This window comes from Bos indicus x Bos taurus, chromosome 12 (genome assembly GCF_003369695.1).
Source record: "Bos indicus x Bos taurus breed Angus x Brahman F1 hybrid chromosome 12, Bos_hybrid_MaternalHap_v2.0, whole genome shotgun sequence".
In the NCBI taxonomy this organism is placed as follows: Eukaryota; Metazoa; Chordata; class Mammalia; order Artiodactyla; family Bovidae; genus Bos; species Bos indicus x Bos taurus.
The window spans coordinates 78620914-78648367 of NC_040087.1; the positions used below are offsets into that span (position 1 = coordinate 78620914).

At 44.3% G+C, this 27454-nt stretch overlaps 1 protein-coding gene across 3 annotated transcripts in view; it reads left to right on the forward strand.

Annotated features, from left to right (window-relative positions):
• The first annotated feature begins 82 nt into the window (after positions 1 to 82).
• The window catches only part of LOC113902536 (basic immunoglobulin-like variable motif-containing protein), a 69237-nt gene continuing 41865 nt past the window's right edge, over positions 83 to 27454 (forward strand). The window contains exons 1-6 of one of the 3 annotated variants that reach the window (XM_027557935.1): positions 83 to 532; positions 9877 to 10474; positions 13903 to 14029; positions 17716 to 17811; positions 18309 to 18413; positions 18627 to 18721. In XM_027557935.1, the coding sequence (XP_027413736.1) occupies positions 10000 to 10474; positions 13903 to 14029; positions 17716 to 17811; positions 18309 to 18413; positions 18627 to 18721 (898 nt within the window). In that variant the 5' untranslated portion in view covers positions 83 to 532; positions 9877 to 9999. Of the gene's footprint in view, positions 533 to 1351; positions 1422 to 9876; positions 10475 to 13902; positions 14030 to 17715; positions 17812 to 18308; positions 18414 to 18626; positions 18722 to 27454 lie in introns of those variants that run through there. The other 2 variants (XM_027557933.1, XM_027557934.1) reach the window with 2 other exon arrangements.

Genomic DNA, 27454 nt, shown 5'->3' on the forward strand with positions numbered 1-27454 from the left:
CGGCCGGGACTCAGTAAGGCCTCCTCCGAGTGGATGGCCGAGTGGACACGCGTCCTGGCGCCGGAGCTTCCTGGGACGTGTAGTTCGCGGCTGGGCTAGCGGAAATCCTGCCAGGTTTTTTGTTTTTTTTTTTTTTAACCTTCTCTAGCTCGTTTATTTACTTCGCGGTAGCCGCTTTCAGGGGACAGATAAACAGTAGATGCCCAATTAAGGGGCACGCGCGTCTTGGAGGAGCAGCTAAGATTAAAAAAAAAAAAAAAAACCCAAAACAAAAACTGCCACCATATCCTCCGCACGTGCAGAGGACAGGTGTAAAACCCGATGAAAGGAAGGTGTTGCCCATGACATCGGACGATCGGTCGCCCGGCACGGCCGTCTGGGCGCTGTCCCCGCGCGCTCCGATGGGACGCGAGACGCCGGCCCCAGGGTAACCCGAGGCGCATCGCGGGCCGCGCGCTGGAAGCTGTGATCCCGGACCCGGGCCGGGCTCCGCCGCGACCGCCGCGGCCGGATTCCGCCGGACAGGCCAGAGGTACCTCGGGCGGTGGGCGGGGGTCGAGGTGGCCGCCGACGACCTTGCGCCTTGCGCGCTGGGCCCGGGGCGGGGGGGAGGTGGGCAACTGAGCGCCGCTGGGCCAGGCCTGCCGCCTCCCACCTGCTCTCCGCGGGGCCCGGTGGTCATCCGAGTGGACGCCCCTGCATGGGGACCGGTCCTCCGGGGAAGAAGTGGGCGAAGACCCGGGCCGCAGGGTGGAGGGAAGCGTCCGGGAGAGAAAGGACGCGTCTTCTCGGGAACAAAGCCCGGTTTGGAGGCGCGGCGGGGACACCGATGGCTCCCCGGCCGGCGCGGCGCGAGCCTCCGCGCAATGCTCGGCTGGGCCCGGGCCCGGAGAGCGCGGTGGCCGGGACCCCACCCCGCACGGCCCGCGCGGTCGCCGGAGGGGTCCCGGCCAGCTCCGACCTCGTACCGGGAGCCTCCTCCTCTCCCCCTTCCGCCCTTCTCTCGGCCTTGTCGAGTGCCCCACAAACTCTGATGAGCCGGTGGCCCCGCCAGCCAAAGCCAGGGCCCGGGCAGGGGTCAAGGCGAGGGTTTTCTGTACTGTTTTCTTCGGGGGGCAGTTAACATTAGTACTCATATCAACTTGTGCATTCAGAAACGCCAATCGGGGGCTTTCTCTTAGACCGGGGACGGGACTGCCTTGCGCCCCAACCCGCCCCGCGCCCCCGGGCCCCCGCGCGGGCTGGAGGCGGAGAGCGCGCGGGTGAAGGGCGGGAGGAGGGCGCGGAGGCCCCGCTGCTCGGCCCGGGGGCGCGCGGCGCCTGGATGCGCGGGGATGTCCGGCGGCGCGGGCTGGGGTCGCCCCGCTCTATTTCCTGTGGACGGGCGCCGCCTCCGCCTCCGCTGGCGGCGGCTGCAAGCGGTAGGCCTGCGTCACTGTCGTCTTCATCCCGGGGGCCTCCGAGCCCGGCGGCGCCGCCAGCTTCGCAGAGAAGGGCGGTGGGGCCTCCGATCGCCTGCCCCGGAGCCGGGGCTAGCCGCTGGCCGGAGCGCGCGTAGACACCCCCCCACCCCCACCCCGGCATCCTTCGGAGGCGGGCGCCTCTGCCTGGGCAGGGGCTCAGGTCTGAGCGAGGAAGGGGCCTGGAGGGCGTGCGGAGGGGGCTGGCGGAGGGAGGGGGGCAGACGGAGATCGGACCCCGTGGGCTTAGCGCGTCTGGCCCTCTGGCGTCTATTCATTCCATCCTTCTTAAGTCCTTCGCTGCCCTTGGTCTCAGCGGCCTTGGGCAGAATATATAGATCACAATAGTGGTCCTACGTGGAAGCCTTTATTGGAAGACTTTAAAGATACTTCGTTCTCTAAGCAAACCTAACGCTTAAAAACAAGGATTTAAAATACAACCAGAAAAAAGTGTAACTGAGGCCATGAATAGTGTATTTCCAAATGTTTATTTTACCTAGCAGTTCCTTCCAGTGACAAAAATCTTTCCTCCAGCTGTGCATTTGAAGCTGGCCATTTGATGAGATTTCTTCTACACGGAGCTAAAGAGTACTTCTGTTGCTTCTCATAGAATTTTATGACTAAATCATTAAGTCCTGAAGCTTAGGCCCTACATTCAGTCTTACTAGTAAATCATCATAGAGCATGGCCTCCTTTACTGGATGAGGGAACCTCAGTTCTCACCAATGAGAGCCTGGGAGGAGAAGGAGTCCCCTTGCCTAGAACTCCAGGTCCTGGTTGCCAAGGCCACTTCTGGTAAGCCCTCCTGGAATCTGGGCTCCTAATCCCCGGCTTACAATAATGCCTAGGATGCTGCAGGAGCTTAAATATATATCTATTGATGAGACTTTTACAAATCACCCTGGGGATAAAGTAGTCAGGAAAACCAGATTTGCAGGAGACAGACATTCATCATATAAACACACGATCTAGAATTGCACCCTGGTAAGACCTGTGAGGAGAAGGAAATGGCAACCCACTCCAGTGTTCTTGCCTGGAGAATCCCAGGGATGGGGGAGTCTTGTGGACTGCCATCTCTGGGGTCGCACAGAGCCGGACATGACTGAAGTGACTGAGCAGCAGCAGCAGCAGCAGGCAAGACCTGTGAAGTCTCAGGGTACAAATCTGCCTGCCATCGCAGGAGACTCCTGTTCCATCCCTGGGTGGGGAAGATTCCCTAGAGAAGGAAATGGCCACCCACTCCAGTATTCTTGCCTGGAAAATCCCATGGACAGAGGAGTCTCATGGGCTACAGTCCATGGGGTTGCAACTTAGCAACGAAAGACCTGTGAAGGGGAGGTACTGAGTTTGTGCAGGGTCGCCTGGTCTCACTGAAGGAAGGAAGCATCTGGCAGAAAGTGACATTTGACTGACATCCAAAGGTGGCCTTCCCAGGTGGCTCTAGTGGTGAAGAACCCACCTGCTAATGCAGAGGACCTAAGAGACTCAGGTTCGGTCCCAGGCTTGGGAAGATCCCCTGGAGCAGGAAAGGGCCACCCACTCCAGTATTGCCTGAAGAACCCATGGACAGAGGAGCCTGCAGGGCTACAGTCCATGGGGTCGCAAAGCGGTGGATACCACTGAAGCAACTTAGCACCCAGCACACGAAGGATAAGGGGAATTAAGTAAATAAAGGAGAAGAGGGAGGAGACAGCATTCAGAGAAAGGAAACATGGTCCATGGGGAGAGGAGAGTGAGGTGGAGGTAAAGAGAGAGAGAAAGCCAGGTTGGCTCTTTGTTTTCATAGCAGAGGGTTTTAGACAGGGGAGTCACATGATCACATATGTGTACACGATTTACTTTCCATTATCTGTGCACAGGTCAGGTTAGAAATGTCAATGCATGGGCATGGGCAGGGACCTAGGAGCAGAAAGAAATGGTTTATAAAAATAAGGGCAAAAGAAGATGCGATAATATCATGAGAGGTGAAGGCCATTGAGTGGAGGGACAGCCTGCCCCTCAGTACCTAGGCATTTCCTGAGGCTGTGATTACAATCTAATATATTCATTGACCTCCATCATGAGTCTCTAATGAGTAATAATTTGTGTTTAGTTCATGTCTAAGAAACTCCGAGGATGCAGTAACACCAGCACCCTGGGCTTCATGGAGCTGGCACTGTCATGGGGAGAAGAGACACGGGTCAGACAGAGAAGCCGGGTGGGCTGAAGTTCATGGGGTCCCAAAGAGTCAGACGTGACTGAGTGACTAAGCACGCAAACACAGGTAAATAATGAGGAAATCAACAGCAGCAGGGTTTTGGTCATGGGGTTTGGATAATCTTCCTCTTTGGTGTGACATCTTTTGGTAGTTTGCAACATTTTTCTCTAATTTGTTTTACTGAGGTGATAAAATTTTTAAATATGACAACGTTTCAAAGAGAAATTTCTTTCTTTTTGTAAAAAAAGATATTTATTTGGCTCTTCCGAGTGTTAGTTGTGCCATGAGGGATCTAATTCCCTGGCCAGGGATTGAACCTGAAACCTGGGCCTCCTGCCTTGGTAGCGTGGAGTCTTACACTGGACCGCCAGGGAAGTCCCTTAAAGAGAAATTTCCATCAATAGTGGTTCAGGTGAGAAAGTTCTCATACCACTCCCAAGTTTTACTCTTGGCTTGGTTGACAATCAATAGAAAAACATGTCCTTTTGTTGATGATCTTTGTTTTGTTTTTTTGTTTTTTTGGGGTGAAAGTGCAACTAAAAAGATCATTCTTGTCAGTGACCATTATTTAAAAGCAAACAAACTCCAAACACAAAACAAACCAGATTGTTACACTTTTATTAATCAAGTGCTACTTTCTTTCTTGTCTTTAGCTTCCAGGAAGCTCAGCTCTACCTTTTATATACAAATGCAGTGATTTCCCTTTCTCTGTGTTTCTTGTTTTTAAATACATTTTTATTAGAGTATGATTGCTTTACAATGTTGTGTTAGTTTCTAATGTACAGCAAAGTGAATCACCCATACATAAACATATGTGCTCAGTCGTGCCCAGCTCTTCGTCACCCCATGGACTGTAGCCCCCCAGATTCCTCTGCCTGTGGAATTTATTTTCCAGGCAATAATACTGGACTGGGATGCCATTTCCTACACCAGAAGGTCTTCCTGACCCAGGGAGAACCCAAGTCTCTTGTGTCTCCTGCATTGGCAGGTGGATTCTTTACCACTAGCACCACCTGGGAAGCCCATCAGTCAGTTCAGTTCAGTCGCTCAGTCGTGTCCGACTCTGTGACCCCATGAATCGCAGCAGGCCCGCCTCCCTGTCCACCACCAACTACTGGAGTTCACCCAAACTCACGTCCATCGAGTCAGTGATGCCATCCAGCCGTCTCATCCTCTGTCATCCCCTTCTCCTCCTGCCCCCAATCCCTCCCAGCATCAGGGTCTTTTCCAATGAGTTAACTCTTAGCGTGAAGTGGCCAAAGTATTGGAATTTCATCTTCAGCATCAGTCCTTCTAATGAACACACAGGACTGATCTCCTTTAGGATGGACTGGTTGGATCTCCTTGCAGTCCAAGGGACTCTCAAGAGTCTTGTCCAACACCACAGTTCAAAAGCATCAATTCTTTGGCGCTCAGCTTTCTTCACAGTCCAACTCTCACATCCATACATGACCACTGGAAAAACCATAGCCTTGACTAGACGGACTTTTGTTGGCAAAGTAATGTCTCTGCTTTTCAATATGCTATCTAGGTTGGTCATAACTTTCCTTCCAAGGAGTAAGCGTCATGGGAAGCCCATACATAGACATAAATCCCCTCCCTTTTAAACTTCATTCCCATTCATCCTGATGTTTCTGATGAGAATATTCTCCTATTCTGTTGCTGTTCAGCCGCTGTTGTGTCTATTCTTTGTGACCTCATGGACTGCAGCACACATATATATTCTCTTATATATGTTCCAGATTAGCTTTGTTCAGACATCCCAGAGAGCTGGTCCCATAGGCAAAATTCCATTTAATCTGAGGAAGGAAGCTCTGTCAAAGCAGAAGCTAAGTCTGAGATGAAGAGATAACAGGACAAGGCCTGGAACATTTCTGTCTACCCTGACCCACCCGGCCAGCCCCCTAAACCTTTGTTCACTGACCCTCACCATGGCCGCATGCTCTGTTTCATGTCCCCTCCTCCTGCAACCCACCCACACAACCCCAACCCAAAAATAAGACCTCCTTCTATTCCCCACTGTGGCTTTTAGTGAAAGGCATGAGAAAAACAGGAAAGGAGTAGGAAGTACTTTGCTCGCAGGGAGCTATATTCAATATCTTGTGATAAACCATACTGGAAAAGGATGTGAAAAAGGATGTGGGTGTGTATATATGTGTGTGTGTGCAAACGTATATGTGTATATATATGTGTGTGTGTCTGTGTGTGTGCGAGCATAGCTGAGTCACTTTTCTGTACAGCAGAAATTAACACAAAGATGTAGATCAACTGTACTTCAACAAAACTTTTTACAAAAGAAAATGCTTTGCTAGGGCATCTGCTAAGAGAGTAGCTTAGAGTTTGGCCTGTACAACCTCAGATACACAGAGCTTCTTCTCTCTCTCTTTTTTTTTTTTTTCATTAATTTTATTTATTTATTTTACTTCTGACTCTGCTGGGTCTTCATTGCTGCGTGAGCTTTTCTCTGGTTGTGGAGAGTAGGGCTGTTCTCTAGTTGCGGTGCACGGCCTTCTCGTTGCGGTGGCATCTCTTGTTTCAGAGCAACGGCTCTCAGCGTGAGGGCTCCAGTAGCTGTGGCTCGCGGGCTCTAGAGCGCAGGCTCAGTACTTGTGGCTCACAGGCTTAGTTGCTCCCCGGCCTGTGGGATCTCTCCGGTTCAGAGATCGAACCCATGTCTCCTGCAGGCAGCTTCTTTACCGCTGAGCCACCAGGGAAGCCCTACCCAGAGCTTCTTTTTGAATCTTCCTCTACTGTCACATCCGGAGAAGGCAATGGCACCCCACTCCAGTACTCTTGCCTGGAAAATCCCATGGACGGAGGAGCCTGGTAGGCTGTAGTCCATGGGGTCGCTAAGAGTCAGATTCGACTGGGCGACTTCACTTTCACTTTTCAGTTTCATGCATTGGAGAAGGAAATGGCGACCCTTTCCAGTGTTCTTGCCTGGAGAATCCCAGGGACAGGGGAGCCTGGTGGGCTGCCGTCTATGGGGTCGAATAGAGTCGGACACGACTGAAGCGACTTAGCAGCAGCAGCAGCTACCATCACATCAGGAGATGAGGAAGAAGGAAAAACCGGCAAAGCTTCCTGTCGGGAGATCCGCTACTCCTAGGATTTCTTGATCAAAAAGCAAAAAACCCGTGGAGGTTCCGCCTTTGGCAATGAAGCTCCCGCCAAACCAGCCCTCCTCCTGCAAATAACTGAACTCTGCATAAAGTACTAAAAAAAATCACTGTCCGAAAGGTATGACTATGGAGGAAGCATTCCTTCAAAAGAAAGAAAATAAAATCTTCCCTAGGATATGTGGGGGCTTTCCTGGTGGCCCAGACAGTAAAGAATCCGCCTGCAATGCGGGAGACCTGGGTTCGAGCCCTGGGTTGGGAAGATCTGCTGGAGGAGGGCATGGCAACCCACTCCAGTATTCTTGCCTGGAGAATCCCATGGACAGAGGAGCCTGGTGTGCTACAGTCCATGGAGTTGCAAAGAGTTGGACAGGACTGAGCGACTACGCACAGCACACAGGATGTGTGGGGTCCTCCTTGTGTGGAACTCTGTTTCATAAATTCCATGAGGGACATGCAGTAGCTGTGCTGGTTTCTTCTCAGAGACTCCAGGGCTCTTGTGGGAACCATCTTCTATGATTGCTTGTCGCTTCTGTTGTTCAGTTGCTCAGTCGTGTTCGATTCTTTGCGACCCCATGGACTGCAGCACGCCAGGCTTCCCTGTCCTTCACTATCTACCAGAGTTTGCTCAAACTCATGTCCATTGAGTTGGTGATGCCATCCAACCATCTCATCTTCTGTTGCCCCCTTCTCCTCCTGCCTTCAATCTTTCCCAGCATCAGGTCCTTTCCAATGAATAGTTTTAATTTATTTTTTAATTGAAGGATAATTGCTTTACAGATTCCAGTGTCTTAATCATCGGTTTTTGTTATTCAGTATTTGAGGATGGGTTTTATTATAATCATTTTCCTGTAACCTGGGAAAACTATTCTCATTTCTAGTTTTTCAAGTAAGTGAAGGGGCAGAGACAATAACTGGTCACATTCCAACTGGTAACCCGGGGTGGGTTTTATCTATGACGTGGTCCCCAGGAAGGTGGGCTCACTCTGCTCCAGCACTTGCTTCAGGGGATCTCCCATATCACCTGGAATGGTTTGATTCACCAAGGTCTTCCTTTTGTTTAAATCTTCAACTTCCTCAGATAACCTCGGTTGTTATTAAAGTTTGTTTTCTTCGCCAAAGGCTAGGTGTATGCCTGAAACTCAGTTTTTCCTGAGACTGATCAGAAGTTAGTTACTACGGGCTATAATTCATTGTGGTGATGCATGTAGAGTTTTGAGATGTGACATGACTGAGTGACTGAACTGAACTGAACTGAACTGATACACCATGAGTGTGTGCGTGCTAAGTTGCTTCAGTCGTGTCTGACTCTATGTGACCCTGTAGAGTGTAGTCCCCCAGGCTCCTCTGTCCATGGGATTCTCCAGGCAAGTATACTGGAGTGGGTTGCTGTGCCTTCCTCCAGGGGATCTTCCTGACCTGGGGATCCAATCCCAATCTTCTACGGCTCCTGCCTTACAGGCAGATTCTTTACCACTGAGCCACCAGGGAAGCTTATATACCATACAGTTCACTTACTTATTTATATCTATCTATTTATATTCATTTCTTTATTACTTATTTTGGGAGAGCACACAGAGAAACAGTTTAAGACAGAAACAAGGCAGTGATACACACCCAGAGAGAAAAGGGTGTGGGCGTCTTCTCTAATGAGGAGGAGCCCGGTGCACCTGTTTAAAGTGTACAATTCAGTGGCTCTTACTACATTCACAAAGTTGTGCATTCATCATCACAATCAGGGAATATTTTCATTCCTCCAGGAAGAAACCCCATCACTGCCAATCCCCTTTCACCTCACAAGCCCTTGCTGCTGCTGCTGCTGCTAAGTTGCTTCAGTCGTGTCCGACTCTGTGTGACCCCATAGATGGCAGCCCACCAGGCTCCCCTGTCCCTGGGATTCTCCAGGGAAGAACACTGGAGTGGGTTGCCATTTCCTTCTCCAATGCATGAAAGTGAAAAGTGAAAGTGAAGTCGCTCAGTCGTGCCCAACTCTTAGCGACCCCATGGACTGCAGTCCACCAGGATTTTCCAGGCAAGAGTACTGGAGTGGGTTGCCATTGCCTTCTTAGGTAATCCCTAGTCTAATTTCTGTCAGTGTAGCTTTTCCCAGTCTGAGCATTTCATGTAAAAGGAGTTACACACTCTCTGGTCCTTTGTCACTGGTCTTTTACTTAGCATAATGCTTTCAAGGTTCACCCATGTTGTAGCATGGATCAGTATTTTGTTTCTTCTTATTGTCCAATAGTATTTCATCGTATGGATAGACTACATCTTATTTATCCAGTCATCAATTGATGAGAATTGGGTAGTTCCCTTTTTTTTTTAAGCTATTATGAGTAGTACTGCTCTGGACGTTTGTGTGGACAGACGTCTCCAGTTCTCCTAGATATATTCCGAGGAGTGAAATTGCTGGATCATATGCTAACTTCCTGTATAACATTTAAGGAGCTGTTTTCCAAAGTCATTGGAGCATTTTGCATTTCCACCAGCATTGTATGAGGGTTCCAGTTTCTCCACTTCCTCCTCGATCCTTTTGATTATCTGTCTTTTTGATTCAAGCCGCCTGGATCAGTATGAGGTGGTATCTTACTGTGGCTTTGATCTGCATTTCCATGAAGGCTAGTGATGCACATATTTTTATATGCTTATTGATCATTGCTACATCATCTTTGGAGAAATGACTGTGCAGATATTTTTCCCATCTTTAAATGGAGTCATTAAAAAAAATAAATAAATGGAGTCATTGGTCTTTTTATTATCCTATTTGTTGTTCAGTCGCTAAGTCATCTCCGACTCTTTGCGACCCCATGGACTGCAACCTGCCAGGCCTCCTTGTCCCTTACTATCTCCTAGAGCTTTCCCAAGTTCATGTCCACTGAATCAGTGATACTATCCAACCATCTCATCCTTTATTATCCTAAAGCATCATTTAAAAATAATTTTTAACCAGACAGATGGTCAGTGACCACAACTCAAGTGCACAGTAGTTGTGAAATAAATATTTATCGAATGAAGGCCTGTGAAACACTTAGAATATGTGTTTGCATTTTGCAGTGTCTAGTGGGTTGTTGATCTTTCTGTCTCCTCCCTCTTTCCTTAGGAGCCCATTTTTGCAGCTCTCACGTTTTTGCAGAATGCTGTAAACGGTTGTCACAGCTGTTTCTCAAGAAATAGAAAGCGTGGCACCCTCTTCCTCACAACAGAACTTTCATAGTTGCGTTCAATGCCTAACGTTGCAGAAGCAGAAGGGGCAGATGATTCTGGAAATGGTGAGCACAAATCCGAGAGAAGGTCTCCTGAAGAGAGCCTGCAAGGTGCCGTTCAATCTTTCTGCACCCGTGCCTCCGGAGAACCCCTGGGTCCCAGAGGAGATGGTCATTATCCGTGGAGCTGTCCAGTGACCCACACTCGGGAGAAGATTTACGCCATCTGCTCAGACTATGCCTTTCTCAACCAGGCCACCTCAATCTATAAAACTCCAAATCCAGCCCGTTCTTGCCTCTCCGATAGTACCTCTTTATCTGCGGCAAATAATTCCTCAAGGTACATTGGCATCTCAGCCAGTACGTCGGACATCATCTACAATGAAGAAAACAGCTTGGAGAACTTATCCAACAGCCTGGGCAAGCTACCTCTCGCATGGGAAATTGATAAATCTGAATTTGATGGAGTGACCACGAATTTGAAACACAAATCAGGTGAGGAAGGAGCCTGGATGTTCCCAAGTGAAAATAAGGAGAAAACAAGCAATATCACTTGTTTAAACTTGCAATTAGGCATATTTTCTTGCAGTACAGGAGACCCAGTTCGGGAAGATCCCCTGGAGAACGGAATGGCAACCCAGATCCCCTGGAGAACAGAATGGCAACCCACTCCAGTATTCTTGCCTGGAGAATCCCCATGGACGGAGAAGCCTGGTGGGCTACAGTCTGTGGAGTCACAAAAAGATGGGCACAACTGAGTGACTAACACTTTCATTGTGTTGTTTTTCATTATCAATTCAGGTCAGTCGCTCAGTCGTGTCCAGCTTTTTGCAGCCCTGTGGACTGCAGCATGCCAGGCTTCCCTGTCCATCACCAGCTCCCGGAGCTTGTGCAAACTCATCGCCACTGAGTTGGTATTTCATTATAGTTTTAAAAAATAACCTTGGGGGTAAGACACTTAGTTCATTAATGTGTTACCATTGGAAGTTTCAAACTTAACCCTTGTGTTTTGAGAGCTTGGGCCAAATCTAAGAGTGCTGTTAAATGGAAGTATTACAGATAAGTACGCAGTAGTTTAGAAATGGGTAATGAGGTGGCTAGAATAACATAGTATTTCTGTTTCGCAGCGATGTGAATTCATATTTCCCAATTAAGCATCTAGTTTTCTTTGTGACTATATAACAGTCTGACTTTTCTGTTGTTAAAAAGTTTTGAGCACTCAGCGGGGTGTCCAGGTGCCACTGAGTAGGTTGCGCACTGCACAATGTGAGGGGGTGCAGTGTAGTCTTCACTTTCGAAATGTGGTAGTTCTGAAGCACATCCTAATGCCCTTCCTGTCTTTCTTTGGAACTCACAGTAAGACTGGAATTTTGTGAGGTAGGTCCTGTTATCTTCATTTTATAGGTGAAGGAATGGAGGCATAGAGGGGATAAATTTTGGGATACACTTGCACAGCTAGAAAGAGGCAGAAGTCAAGTTCGTATTATTTCTTGGCTTTTCAGATCATTTCGTAAAATCTCTGTCGATCTGCTCGTTCATTGACAAAATCAACTTGTTTCACAGAATGTTTTGTAAATGTGTAATTCTTGGGGAGTCATCAGAATTTCACTTTGTGTCTCTATTTGTGGGTGATTGGTCTATAATTTTTTTTTTTGGTGATATCTGTTCAGGTCTCCTAAGCCGTGTTGAGAAGTGCTCTTTCTTCCTGTTTTCTGAGGGGTTTTCAGAGGGGTAATAACAATCTCTAAATACAGTTATGGAGTTGTCTTGATTCCCATAGATTCTGTCAGTTTAATCTGTGCATTTCACCTACATTGCAAAGGTGTTCACATAAAGCTGTTTCCTAACAGTTCCTTGTCTCCCTCTAACACCTGTCGAGTCTTTAGTGATAACTCCTTTTCCATCCCTGATGCTGGTAGTTTATGTTCTTTTTTTTTTTCTAGCGGTAGGTGTATAAGCTTTGTTTGTCTTTTCAAATAACCAGCTTTTAGCTTTACTAATTTTCTGAATTGTCTGTTTTTGTTTCACTGATTTATGCTCTTACTATTTTGTTCCTCTTATTTTGGGTTTACTTTCTTCTTTATTTTCTATCCTCTTGATGCAAAACTTTTGTGTGTAAGTATTAAATGCTCTAAAATGCTCACCAAGTACTGTTTTGGGGCTTCCCTGGTGGCTCTGATGGAAAAGAATCTGCTTGCAATGTGGAAGACCCAGGTTTGATTACTGGGTCTGGAAGATCCTCTGGGGGAGGAAATTGCATATCACTCCAGTATCTTGCCTGGAGAATCCCATGGACAGAGGAGCCTGGTGGGCTACAGTCCCTGGGGTCACAGAGAGTCAGACACCACTGAGCAACTAACACTTTTACTTCGAGTGCTGTTTTTGCTGAAGACCATAGATATTAATACACTTTATTTTTAACTGTCATTTAATTTGAAATATTTTCCATTTTCCCTTATTATTTCTTCCTTGATAAATACCTTATTTAGAAGTACGCTATGTTATTTCCATGTATTTAGGGTTTTTCTAAGTACCAATGTCTAATTTAGTTCCATTATGGACGGAGGACATATGACCTGTCTTTTTACATTTTATTAAAGTATAGTTGATTTACAGTATCTTGCTGTTTCAGACATACAGCTCAGTGGTTGGGTTATACATATACATATATATTTTTCAGATTCTTTCCCCTTACAAGTTATTACAAATTATTGAGTATAGTTCCCTGTGCTGTACAGTGGGTCTTTATGGTTCCAGCTGGTTTCATTGTAGAGCATCTTGAATGAAGAAAAAGGATCTTCTTCCACGTTTGTTTTCTAAACATGTATCTCTATAATCTCTATTGTCTAATTTATGACTGACTCATGAAAATGAAATATTAGCTTTTATTTAATTTTTATAGCAGATTGATTTTGTTTAAAATGTAATATGTGTGAGAGGTTTTAAAGTGCACCTAGCTAGGACTTCCCTGGTGATCCGGTGGTTAAGACTTTGCGCTTCCCATGCAGAGGGCGCGGGTTGGATACCTGGTCAGGGAACTAAGATCCCACATGCGGTGAGATCGAAAATAAAAATAAAGATATAAAGTGCACAAAGCTATGTGAAATGTCCATGGTGTTTTAGTGAAACGAGGCTTGGATGTTAATTAATAATATTTTAATTTTTATTATTTTTTGACTGGGTGATCCACTAAATGGAAACAAAAAAGTATAAAAATCCAAGAGTGTAAAAATTCACTTTTGTCTCCCTTTGGTGAGGCTCCCAATTTTCCCTTCCCCTCCTTAGCTAACCACTGTGTTGTCTTTTGTGTCTTTTGGAGAATGCGTGTGGTGTCTGTGTGTCTGTCTGTGCACACATATATCTACTTGCACAGAAAGGAGACTTTGTTTCCCATTCTGGCTCCTGGTGCTAAAGTTGCATTTTAATAATGTACTTGTATGCATCATTCTTAATTCACTTTGTGGTCTCTGGAGGCCTGGAGCTATTTTTAAACATCACATCATCAGATTATTGGATCTGCTGCTTTTACTTTCTCAGCAGAGTAACGTTAATGTGGTTTTATTGTTTTATAGAAAGGATTCATTTTCTGGAAATTGGTCTCGTTAAATATTTTACCATTGCTAATTTGGTTTTCTAAATGTGGCTAAGCATTTTGTGATTGATTCTTTTGCTAGCTAAGTGACTAGCCCAAGGATTAAAACATAACAACCTGATAGGAAATAACATTCATGGTTCTTTAAATGTATTTTTATTCTCTATCCCTTTCTTTAAGGCAGAGGGTATTCTTGAAGATACATACAGTTTTGAATATGTTTGTGAATAGCATTTTTAGACCTAGCTACTTTGATATTTGTTGCATAATTAGTTGTATTGTTTTGGGAGCTTACTTCATCTTACCTCATTTTTATACTCTTGTGTTCCAGGCAATGGAAAGAAGCAAGTTTCTAAGAAAAAAACTTCAGATAAGAAAGGAAGACATCAAAGGGAGTGGCCTCAGTATTCTCCTCTTGAAGATATTAAGCAGCGGAAAGTATTAGACCTCAGACGATGGTAACTGCTAAAAATTGACCTTTTTTGCCTAATCACAGTACCACTGTCATACCTAATGTAGTTAACAAATATTTCCTTAGTATCTCATTTTTGGGCTTCCCTGGTAAAGTGGTAAAGAATCCACGTGCCAACGTAGGAGATGCGCATCAGGAAGATCCCCTGGACAAGGAAATGGTAACCCAGTCCAGAATTCTTCCCTGGAAAATACCATGGACAGAGGAGCCTGGAGGGCTCCAGTTCATGGGGTCCTAAAGAGTCGGACATGACTGAGCTACTGAGCACACACAGCGGTCCTTGTAAACTGGAAGTTAGATGTAAAGACATGATTAGATTCTGGTTGAATACTTGGGGGCAAGAACACTGTCTTGGTGACCTTGTGTCCTTCATACTGTATCCCATCAGAAAGTATGTGGAGTCTGCTCATTCGGGATTCGAGCTTCTAAGAGTGATCCCTGGAATAAGGGGGCCACAGCCTCAGCCACACTGTCAGGTCCCTTTCTTCCCTTTGCCGCCATCAGGTCATTACACTGTTGACAGTGGCTTTGAGCTAACATCTAGACAGCCATCAACTTTTCACCTAGTGGTTTTAACCAAACCCACTGATGACCCCTGCCTGAATCCTGTTATAAAATGGTGATTTTTCAAAATTCTCTCATTTCTTCTGCCTTTACTAACTGCTGCTGCTGCTAAGTCACTTCAGTCGTGTCCAACTCTGTGTGACCCCATAGACGGCAGCCCACCAGGCTCCCCCGTCTCTGGGATTCTCCAGGCAAGAACACTGGAGTGGGTTGCCATTTCCTTCTCCAATGCGTGAAAGTGAAAAGGGAAAGTGAAGTCGCTCAGTCGTGTCGACTCTTAGCAACCCCATGGACGGCAGCCTACCAGGCTCCTCCACCCATGGGATTTTCCAGGAAAGAGTACTGGAGTGGGGTGCCATTGCCTTCTCCGGCCTTTACTAACTGGCATTCCTTTAATGAGAAGATCTTCCACTTAGCAGCTGGTGCTATTTGGCGGCCATAACATAGAGTTCCTATTCTAAAGAAAAGGGTGTTTAAGTCATGATAGTTTTTAAGGTACTGCTAACCTGTGATTTGAGGTTTTAAAAATTCTTTTGTGTGATGTTTTAGAAATATTAGATTTCTTTCTCTTATTCTATAAATATTTCTATAAATATTAGATGCTTTGCTGTGGGCTGAGTACAGAGAGGCAGAAAACAGGACTTTATTCTCCAATCTAGTTGAGAAGAGACAAAAATGTAAAATATCTCAGGAACTTGGTCAGATGGTAGGTGGGAATAAACAACCAACATGAGAGGAGGTGATGATCACTGAAATGCTTCACCGAGAAGCTGGGGCTTAAGAAAGGAAAACGAGGGGGTAGAGGGTCTAAAGGTCTTTGAATGGATGGTAGGAAAGTGTCTGGCAGGTTGGTAATGAGGAGTAGACTGGTCTGTCTGAAGTGAGGTTCAGAGCAGCTAAGAAACTTACCCAAGATCACATGGCAAATACGTGATTGAAACTGAAGAGAATTGGACTCCAGAGTCCTTGTTCTTTCTTTATAACACCTTTCAAAGTCTATTTCCTGGATGTCAGGTTAAGGATTTCGAACTTTTTTCCGGGGTAGAGATAATCCACTGATGCTTTCTTAACAAAAGCATATTTTACAAAGATAAACTGGTAGACTGTATTGAAGAAGCGACACAGATAAAAAACATTAATTTTAGTTTCTTTGGAGTGAGGTTTTATGTATTTTGTTCTGAATCCCTTTGACTTAGGATTTGTTATAACCACATATATGAGTAATTATTCTTAATAGTGTAACATGTAAGGCCATAAAGATTTGGATGAGGAAAGATAGATGTGAGAAATAATCTAAGGGGAAAAATTACCTGGATGATAAGTGTATTTCCTGGAGAATGTTACAAGGTTAGAGATGGAATGGAAAGACCCACAGAATGTCAGTAAAAGTTTTAAGCTGGTCATGAACAAGACTGGTAAACAAGTTTGGACTGATGAAGAAGTATGAAAAATCTTAACAGTCCCTAAGCTTGATCTTAAGGATTTAGTGTATAAGATGGAGGAGGGAGATTGAACCATGAGAGTAAGGTCTTTTTACTCCACTCCTTCCCTCAAACCCATGAAAACAATAACAAGAAAATGAAAAACAGGAAATCCTCTGTCTTCCCTGAAACAAAGAAATAGCAACATCCCCAAACCGTCAGCTCTAATACATAGTCATCAGATCCCATACATTCTGTATTAACAGAGAGGAGATACTGAGACCTCATAGACTACTGCTGGCCTCGAACAATGCAGGTTGCTCTACATTTCAGGTGACAGCCCCGAACCATTTGGTGACTCTGTTAAATCTAGGGTTATGAGCCGTGGATTGAGAGGGGAAGAATCTGAGTTCTTTCAGGAGGTCCAGGTCAGCACTACAGAAATGCAGGGAGGATTGCAGGGGAAGACACTGTGCTGATTACTACCTGATTATCTTACCCCCTGTATGCCAGCTGAGGACACTGCCTCTAGGGATTTACAGGAAAGGTGGTACTTACAGGAGGGCAGCACAGGCCACATACTTCCTGATTTCAAAACTTATTACAGAGCTACAATAACCAAGATGGTGTGGTACCAGCATAAACACAGGCATAGACCAATGGAACAGAATTGAGCTTAGAAATAAACATTCACACAAATAGGCAAATAATCTTCTGCAAAGGTGTCGAGACCACAAGATGGGGAAAGGACAGTCTCTTTGGAAAAGAGTGCTGTGATATCCATGTGCAAAAGAATGAAACTGGACCCTTACTTCACATCATACACAAAAATTAACTCAAAATTGGTTAAAGACCTAAATGTAAGACCTAAAGCTATAAGATCCTAGAACATAGGGGACGATCTTCATGACTTTGGATTTGGCAGTGATTTCTGGAGTATGACACGAAAAGCACAGGTAGCAAAAGCAAAAATAGACAAATGGGACTATGTCAAACTTAAACATTGCTGTGCACCAAAGGAAACAATCAACAAAGTGAAAAGGGAGCCTACAAGCTGGGGGAAGACGTTTGCAGATCATGTATCTGATAGGGGATTGATATCCAGACAATATAAAGAATTCTTACAGCTAAAGTTGCTAACAGTCATACACGTAGCTCAACTAGGAGTTTGCACTGAAATTTTAGGAGCTGGCATCTAAATATATATATCTGTAATTTTTTTCCATTCATTTGGGTAACATTCAGTTTAACTAGTCATACTTAGCCATCATTCTTAAAAAGCATGATTTATTGTTATGCATTTACAATGCATGCATGCTCAGTCATGTCGCACTCTTTGCAACTCTATGGACTAAAGCCCTTCAGGCCTCTCTGTCCATGCGATTTTCCAGGCAAGGATACTGGAGCGGGTTACCATTTCCTCTGCCAGATCTTCCCGACCCAGGGACTGAACGTGCATCTCCTGAGCTGCTGCACTGCCCGGAGTGTTCTTTACCATTTGAGCCAGTTATGCATTTATAATGTGTTTAACAAATATGAAAATACTTTAAATGAATGAATATTTAACATTGGTTTGAATGATCAATGTTTTCATTATGCTAACATGCTCAGTTGCCATGAGTGTTCTGTTTTTATATGCGTATTTTGTGTTTATTCAAGTGAAGAAAACAGTCTTTTACTTTTTCAGGTACTGCATAAGCCGACCGCAATATAAGACTTCTTGTGGCATCTCCTCATTAGTTTCTTGTTGGAATTTCTTGTATAGCACAATGGGAGCTGGAAAGTAAGTTTGATAAGCTATCTCTAAACTCCAAATTCAGAAGTTCTTTGGTGTTGCTTTTGCTATAATGGAAGATTTTGAAATATGGAATAATGAAAGATTTTTTAAAATATTCTTTAAAAAATGTATTTATTGATTGATTGCATCGGGTCTTAGTTGCGATGCACAGACTTAGTTGTCCTGCAGAATGTGGGATCTTAGTTCCCTGACCAGGGATCGAACCCACATCCCCTGCATTGCAGGTGGGTTCTTAACCACTGGACTGCCAGGGAAGTCCCTATAATGGGAGATTTTTAAGAACAGATTTTTTAGAAATTAGGGGAAAACTGCCATATTTTGTTTGAAACCTTTTAGCTAAAAATAAATGTATGCATTGTTTTTGATAAGATAAAAATTTTAAATGTTAATAAAACTGTTTGCAAATGAGACAGTAACATTGAGACAGGTTGCATTTGCATATGATGGAAATTGTCAAATGAAAAGCCATATTTCTTTTGTAGTCTTCCACCCATCAGCCAGGAAGAAGCTTTACATATTTTGGGCTTTCAGCCTCCATTTGAAGATATTAGGTTCGGCCCCTTCACTGGAAATACGACACTTATGAGGTATGAAGCCTGTGTTTAGAGGAAGACCTTATTTCTAGTTCTGCAAAATAATAATTCTGTAGGTGTGCATTGATAGTAAACCATGTATCTGACTGTTCAAACCCAACTTCTGATAGATATGCCAGGCTTGGGCTCTGCCCAAGTTTTACTGAAATTGGAATAGCACTTTCTTTGGAATTGTTGCTATGAGTGAGTGTTCTTGTTATTTTTCAGGTGGTTTAGACAAATTAACGACCACTTCCGTGTAAAAGGATGCTCATATGTTCTATATAAGCCTCATGGGAAGAATAAAACAGCTGGAGAAACTGGTAAGTAAATACATAGAAGATTTACACACACCCATACACACACACACACACACACACACAGGTATATGCTTTAGGATTTATCTCCAAGATTGGTTTTGATTCATGGGATATGCTGTAAACTCAAAATACAGTCTATCACTCTATCTAAGAGGAAATCATAATAGATAATATTAATATAGGGTACTTTTCAATGTACAGCTTAATATTTTTTAGTTCTTTCCCTCTTTGAATGTAGAACTTTTAAAATTTTATGGCATGTCATAAACACTGCTTTAGCACGGTGTGTTTTTTGGGCCCATGGGGTGTGTGTGTGAGAGAGAGGGAGAGAGAGAGCTTGCTGCTACTAAAATCCTTTCAGGAAGCAGCATGGAATTTGCACTTCCTCTTTCTGAAAGGGAATGCAAGGATTTTAGAATATTTGTTGTTAGAGTGGCATAAAAATATATAACAACAGGACAATGAACTGTGAAAGTGACACAGTTCTGTTATAAAAGGGTCTTGGTTGTTACAGAGAATAATGCAGTCGATTCGAAGGATTGTGTTAGTTACGTGCTAGTTAAATAATTTGAATTATTTGAACATTTCCATTTTTAAAATTTCACAATCACCTTTTGAATTTATGATCAGAAACCTGCAACACAGTGTTAGAGAAAATGTTCTTCCGACACTTGCCAAAAGGGTAAGGAAGACTATTGAAGACTGTTGTAATGGGGAACTGGGTCATGGGAGAGCAATCGGGCTCAACCTGAAACAACAAACCAACTCTCAAAGCGAGGGTTCCATGGATGGAAGGTTATTAAGAAGAGACATCAAGGGTCCTTGCTGAACCAGTCTAACAGGTCTTATCTCAGGCAGTCTAAGGGTTGGGCTTTAAGAGTGAAGGATAAGGACCTTGATCTGGTATCCAGGTGGGGGATTCTCTCAAGTGACTTTGGCAGAATTTTCGCTAAAACTGGATTCAGCCAGAATGGACACAGAATCCCAAGGTCCAAGCCTAGCTGAGAAGGCTCAGTGATGCCTTACTTGAGGTAGGATATACATGGGCTCCAAGTTGGGGAATTTACAGTCAGCCTCCTCTTTGCATTTCTTTTTTTTTTCATTTTTAAATTTTATTTTATTTTTTAACTTTACAATATTGTATTGGTTTTGCCATATATCAACATGAATCCGCCATAGGTATACATGTGTTCCCCATCCTGAACCCTCCTCCCTCCCCATACCATCCCTCTGGGTCGTCCCAGTGCACCAGCCCCAAGCATCCAGTATCGTGCATTGAACCTGGACTGGCGACTCATTTCATATATGATATTATACATGTTTCAATGCCATTCTCCCAAATCATCCCACCCTCTCCCTCTCCCACAGAGTCCAAAAGACTGTTCTATACCTCAGTGTCTCTTTTGCTGTCTCGCATACAGGATTATTGTTACCATCTTTCTAAATTCCATGTATATGCGTTAGTATACTGTATTTGTGTTTTTCTTTCTGGCTTACTTCACTCTGTTTAATAGGCTCCAGTTTCATCCACCTCATTAGAACTGATTCAAATGTATTCTTTTTAATGGCTGAGTATTACTTCATTGTGTATATCTACCACAGCTTTCTTATCCATGCATCTGCTCTTGGACATCTAGGTTGCTTCCATGTCCTGGCTATTATAAACAGTGCTGCGATGAACATTGGGGTACACGTGTCTCTTTCAATTCTGGTTTCCTCAGTGTGTATGCCCAGCAGTGGGATTGCTGGATCATAAGGCAGTTCTATTTCCAGTTTTTTAAGGAATCTCCACACTGTTCTCCATAGTGGCTGTACTAGTTTGCATTCCCACGAACAGTGTAAGAGGGTTCCCTTTCCTCCACACCCTCTCCAGCATTTATTATCTGTAGACTTTTGGATTGCAGCCATTCTGACTGGTGTGAAATGGTACCTCATAGTGGTTTTGATTTGCATTTCTCTGATAATGAGTGATGTTGAGCATCTTTTCATGTGTTTGTTAGCCATCTGTATGTCTTCTTTGGAGAAACGTCTATTTAGTTCTTTGGCCCATTTTTTTATTGGGTCATTTATTTTTCTGGAATTGAGGTGTAGGAGTTGCTTGTGTATTTTTGAGATTAGTTGTTTGTCAGTTGCTTCATTTGCTATTATTTTCTCCCATTCTGAAGGCTGCCTTTTCACCTTGCTTATAGTTTCCTTTGATGTGCAGAAGCTTTTAAGTTTAATTAGGTCCCATTTGTTTATTTTTGCTTTTATTTCCAGTATTCTGGGAGGTGGGTCATAGAGGATCCTGCTGTGATGTATGTCGGAGAGTGTTTTGCCTATGTTCTCCTCTAGGAGTTTTATAGTTTCTGGTCTTACGTTGAGATCTTTAATCCATTTTGAGTTTATTTTTGTGTATGGTGTTAGAAAGTGTTCTAGTTTCATTCTTTTACAAGTGGTTGACCAGTTTTCCCAGCACCACTTGTTAAAGAGATTGTCTTTAATCCATTGTATATTCTTGCCTCCTTTGTCAAAGATAAGGTGTCCATATGTGTGTGGATTTATCTCTGGGCTTTCTGTTTTGTTCCACTGATCTATATTTCTGTCTCTGTGCCATTACCATACTGTCTTGATGACTGTGGCTTTGTAGTAGAGCCTGAAGTCAGGCAGATTGATTCCTCCAGTTCCATTCTTCTTTCTCAAGATAGCTTTGGCTATTCGAGGTTTTTTGTATTTCCATACAAATTGTGAAATTATTTGTTCTAGCTCTGTGAAGAATACCATTGGTAGCTTGATAGGGATTGCATTGAATCTATAAATTGCTTTGGGTAGTATACTCATTTTCATTTCTTGACATCAGAGACAGCTGGGCGCCCGTTGAGGAGTTTACACCCAACAAGAAACAGGATAAACAGCCAGTCTTTGTCCCTTACCTCAAGGGCATAATCATGGCCAGGACAAAGAAAGGAAAAAACTCTGTCTGATAAGGGAGACACTACCCAGGCTTCAGCAATATGTGAACCATGAACTTCCTGGTGTTCAAGCTGGTTTTAGAAAAGGTAGAGGAACCAGAGATCAAATTGCCAACATCCGCTGGATCATGGAAAAAGCAAGAGAATTCCAGAAAAACATCTATTTCTGCTTTATTGACTATGCCAAAGCCTTTGACTGTGTGGATCACAATAAACTATGGAAAATTCTGAAAGAGATGGGAATACCAGACCACCTGATCTGTCTTTTGAGAAATCTATATGCAGGTCAGGAAGCAACAGTTAGAACTGGACATGGAACAACAGACTGGTTCCAAATAGGAAAAGGAGTATGTCAAGGCTGTATATTGTCACCCTGCTTATTTAACTTCTATGCAGAGTACATCATGAGAAACGCTGGGTTGGAAGAAGCACAAGCTGGAATCAAGATTGCCGGGAGAAATATCAATAACCTCACGTATGCAGATGACACCACCCTTATGGCAGAAAGTGAAGAGGAACTCAAAAGCCTCTTGATGAAAGTGAAAGTGGAGAGTGAAAAAGTTGGCTTAAAGCTCAACATTCAGAAAACGAAGATCATGGCATCCGGTCACACCACTTCATGGGAAATAGATGGGGAAACAGTGGAAACAGTGTCAGACTTTATTTTTTTGGGCTCCAAAATCACTGCAGATGGTGATTGCAGCCATGAAATTAAAAGACGCTTACTCCTTGGAAGGAAAGTTATGACCAAGCTAGATAGCATATTCAAAAGCAGAAACATTACTTTGCCAACAAAGGTCCGTCTAGTCAAGGCTATGGTTTTTCCAGTGGTCATGTATGGATGTGAGAGTTGGACTGTGAAGAAGGCTGAGCGCCGAAGAATTGATGCTTTTGAACTGTGGTGTTGGAGAAGACTCTTGAGAGTCCCTTGGACTGCAAGGAGATCCAACCAGTCCATCTGAAGGAGATCAGCCTGGGATTTCTTTGGAAGGAATGATGCTAAAGCTGAAACTCCAGTACTTTGGCCACCTCATGTGAAGAGTTGACTCATTGGAAAAGACTCTGATGCTGGGAGGGATTGGGGGCAGGAGGAGAAGGGGATGACAGAGGATGAGATGGCTGGATGGCATCACTGACTCGATGGACGTGAGTCTGAGTGAACTCCAGGAGTTGGTGATGGACAGGGAGGCCTGGCATGCTGCGATTCATGGGGTTGCAAAGAGTCGGACACGACTGAGCGACTGAACTGAACTGAACCCATGTGCAGAAAGCTCCTTGGAGTCAAAAGTCAGAAGATAATTCTAGGCCATAATGAGTTGTGCTCCTCCCAGAAGCCTTCTCTTCGAGATCTATCTTGGCTAGGGTGTGTGTGCACATCCCAGGGGATGGTCCTAAAACATATTAACCAGGGGGAGACAAAGCAAGGTGATTGGCCTGAAGTAAGGTCTAGATCTGGAAAACTGCTTCTTTCTAAAGGATTTAAACTTCCCAAAGGCACCACTGTCTCTCTGAGTTCGCCCATGTGCCTTTCCGCATGTACTTTTCCTTTCAATAAACTTTTTACTTTACTCTTTATCTTCTGCTTGGTCACCTGAATTTGTTCCTGACGAGGCAGGCAAGGCTAGGAACCTTAGCCCTAACTGCTGGCTCCTGTGACCCAGTGGTTAGAGACCCTGCTTCCAGCTAGCACTCGCTGCTGCTTGCTGCAAGCTGCCGCTTACTGCTGCGTGCATCCGAAATCAAACTGAAGTCTGCTCAAGCAGAGGCTTTGTCAGCAGAGAGAGTACCTGGTTTACCAAGCTCAAGGACTGAACACAGAGTAACGGTAAATAAACAGGGTCTATTTCTGTTGCCTTTTCGCAGGCGTATCCAGCTGCTTGTGAGGCAGGCAGACTTGGAGTCCGCATAGTGATTTCTGCACATACTGGTTCTGTGATCTGAACAAGGTGCTTAAACTCTCACTCACTGAGCCAGTGTAGACTGTTATCTTACTGAGCCAGTGTGGACCTTGTCTCCATATTTTCACCCCACAGGGTCACTGTGAAGATAAAAGGAGACGTATTTGTAATATACTTAGCCCCTTGCCTGACAGAGTAAGGACTCAATCAATGTTAATTTTATTCTTACTGACTGAGCTCTGTGCAGTGGCAGGGGGCCTTTCTCCATGGAGCCTCCCTGGTCAGGCTCAGATGGTAAAGCATCTGCCTGCCATGCGGGCGACCCAGGTTTGATCCCTGGATCAGGAAGATGCCCTGGAAGAGGACATGGCAACCCACTCCAGTGTTCTTGCCTGGAAAATTCCATGGACAGAGGAGCCTGGTAGGCTGCAGTCCATGGGGTCACAAAAAAGTCGGACACAACTGAGCAACTTCACTCTCCTTTCCTTACTCCATGGAAAGGGGAGCCTTAAATGTTAATAATTTTTTAATAATGTTAATAATTTTTCCTGTTTCCATGGTGGCTATCAACATAGCCTCTCTAAGTAATTGATCAGGCAATGAAAAACTAAGCGAGGATAGACTTTGCAACACACATCAGTGTTTTTCCTTCGAGGGATAGGCTCTTCTCTCCATCCCTCCTCTTTTTTTTTTTTTTTTTTGATGGGAGGAGAGGAATTGTTGCTATAATTTCTTTAAATAAATTTCAATACTGTATTTTCCCAGTTTTGTTCTTGTTTTTACTTTCCCTATTACAAAACTTGAATTATCACTGTCTCTTTTTCTACATGTGTTTTCCTGAAGGATAACTGATCAACTTCCCCCTTGATCTTCCTCTTCAAAGCTCAGTGGTCCTTAGCAAGCCCTGCCTTATATCTGACACTTGGATTTCTCTTAATTTCTGTAATGCTGATCATTTTTGTCTGTTGTTTGGCATTTAGGACGTGCAGCCTCATATGATGTTGCATCTTTTTAATGTGTCTGCCCAGCTCCTTGGTCATAGGGACTTCCCTCACTAACCCTTTGATTCTATGTATGATGCCCTCTGACCTTACCCATGTGACCCTTGGGACTTCTGATTGTATTCCGAGTGGAGAGTGTTAACCTGTGTCGAGCAGAAGTCGTTCCTGTTCCATCTCATTGTAGAAGACAGAGTTGCAGAGATAGGCTTTTCTCGTTTGTCTCTGGAATATTCAGTAGTGAAAACCGTGGCTAGTTGTTAGTGTGCATTAAAAAAAAATACTTTGAAATGTATCTTTTGTTTGTTTAGATTTTTTTTGTGGGGTGCCCTGTGGCACAGCATGTGGGATTCCAGTTCCCCAGAGATTGAGCCCACACTCCCTGCAGTGCCAGCTCGGAGTCCTAACCACTGGACCACCAGAGAAGTCCCATGCTTAGATTATTTTTAAGGGCCTGTTTTCTTCAACAGGCTTTACATTTTCCTGGTGACTACACTTCTTAGATTTTGGAACTCCCTCTTTTCTGGCTGATTTGCTCATTTCCTATGGGCCTTCAGGAAATGTGAACTGAGCTTGTGCATGCTCAGTCATGTCCAACTCTTTGCAACCTCATGGACTGTGGCCCGCCAGGTTTCACTGTCCGTGGGATTTCTCAGGCAAGAATACTGGAGTGGGTTGCCATTTCCTTCTCCAGGGGAGCTTCCGGACCTGGGTATTGAACCTGTGTGTCTTGAATTGGAAGGCAGATTCTTTCCTACTGAACCACGTGGGAAGCCCTCACTCATGGAATAAAAGCAAAATCCAGGGATTTTAACAAAAATTAACAGATTTGACTGTGAATATGAGTTGAAGCATTTTTTAAGAGCTGTACTTAGTAATGACTCACAAAATTTTGTGCCATAAGTTGTCAACATTAATGTCAAACTATTGGTTCACTTATTATTATTCACTTCCTATTATTGTTACTTATTAGAGTAAAACGTCAAACTGTTGGTTCCCTTAGTTATCAGCTTTTGTGCCAGGAACATCTGGATTCATTTGTTTTTAACAGCTCGCTTGAAAATTACACTAATATTCCTGTATTTCGTTTTTATTCTTCTAATAGATACCTTTGCCCTATCCCGACATAACTACCAGTTAACTGTAGTGTCTTAGTGCATCTTGAGTGGACTGTGCATTTATATTCTGTTTTCCTCATCCTCTGGTTTTCTCCAGTTCTTATTAGACACAAGATCAAATAAATCTTTTCCGTGTGTGGCACTAATATATCCTTTCCTACTTTGGGGTCTCTGTGTAACTTGATGAAAGCGTCAAGTCTTTTGCACCATCCCAGGCGAGAGCAGATTGGTCTTTTGATGCTGTCCTGCATGTACCAGTTGAATTTAGAAGATTCGAGGGTCTAAGAACCTTGCAGGATGATACTGTGTTGCTAGGTTACAAAATCCAGTTCTTGTCTTTGAAGGTATAAAAATACATTTTGATAAGTTCTTTTAGAGTTCTCTGGAGTTCTGTTCTTATAGAATACTCTGACTCAGCAGGCTCACAGAATATCAGAATGCCAATATATTAACTGAGAGTGAGAAATACAGGATCAAAGGCACCAGCATTTCCTCGACGGCTGCTCAGGACGCGCACTGCTCCTCGCGGGGCAGCGGGCCGGCACATTCTGGTAGTTTTGCTCTGCTTTCTCTACACCATCCGCATCATGGCTCTGCATTTGGCAGTGGCTGCTGTGTCGCTGAAGTTTCAGATTCTTGATATCCTCTTGACTCCACATCCTGATGTGGTTTAGACCCCACATCAGTCTGAATTTAGTTTCCATCTGTAATGCATTCGTTTGTCTTCTGCTATGTAGCATCACTGTCTAGGATGACTGCCTTAATGTACTAAGTGGTGTGTTTTATTTCAGAAGGTGATCTTTTTCTGACCTTACACTGAATTTCTGGGGGTGTCCTACAAGAGGCCTATGTGCCCTCCATTCTGGACCAGACGATGTGCTCTTCCCTGACTATCTCCCTCCCATGCAGTAGTGTGGTTTTCTCCACATGCTCCTTCCTCTGCGTTGTCAGAATCCTGCCACTTGATTTTGTTCTGTCCTGAATGCCACCCCTTTCTTGATTCCTTAAACACAAGGTACTCTTTCTCCTTTGAATTACACCCCTTTTTTTTTTTTTTTGCATTTTTTCCACCCTATATCCAAGTCACCTCTTTTATCTTCTCTACGAGGGCAACTTGAGGTACTATGCATTCCTTGCCTTTTGTTTCCTTATGGTTCCTGATATATTGGGTTGGCCGAACAATTCAGGTTTTCCTGTTACAGAAAACGTCATGATACAGCTTACAGAAAGGCCTAAATGAACTTTTTGGCTAACCCAGTAGTTGGTAGCTGTTCATTAATTTGCTTCCTGAATTGAGTGCAGTAAGAATTTCCTGTTAACCTTAGACCAGTGGCTCTCAAGATGTGACCCCTGAATGAATATCAGCATTGTCTGGTAATGTGTTAGACATGCAAATTGTCGGTCCCCACTCCAGACCTACTGGGTCAGTCACCGAGGGGTTAGGTATCAGCAATCTGTTATTTAACAAGCCCTTCCTGCTCAGGTTTGAGAACTACTGCTGTGGCCTTTCTGGACTTCCCAGGTGGTGCTGGTGGTAAAGCTTGCCAGTGCAGGAGATGTAAGAGACATGGGTTTGATCCCTGGGTCAGGAAGATCCCTGGAGGAGGGCATGGCAACCCACTCCAGTATTCTTGCCTGGAGAATCCCATGGACAGAGGAGCCTGGCGGGCCGCAGTCCATGGGACCACAGAGAATCAGACACAAGTGAATGACTAAGCACAGCGCAAATAGTAACCGTGGGCTTCCCTGGTGGTGCTAGTGGTGAAGCATC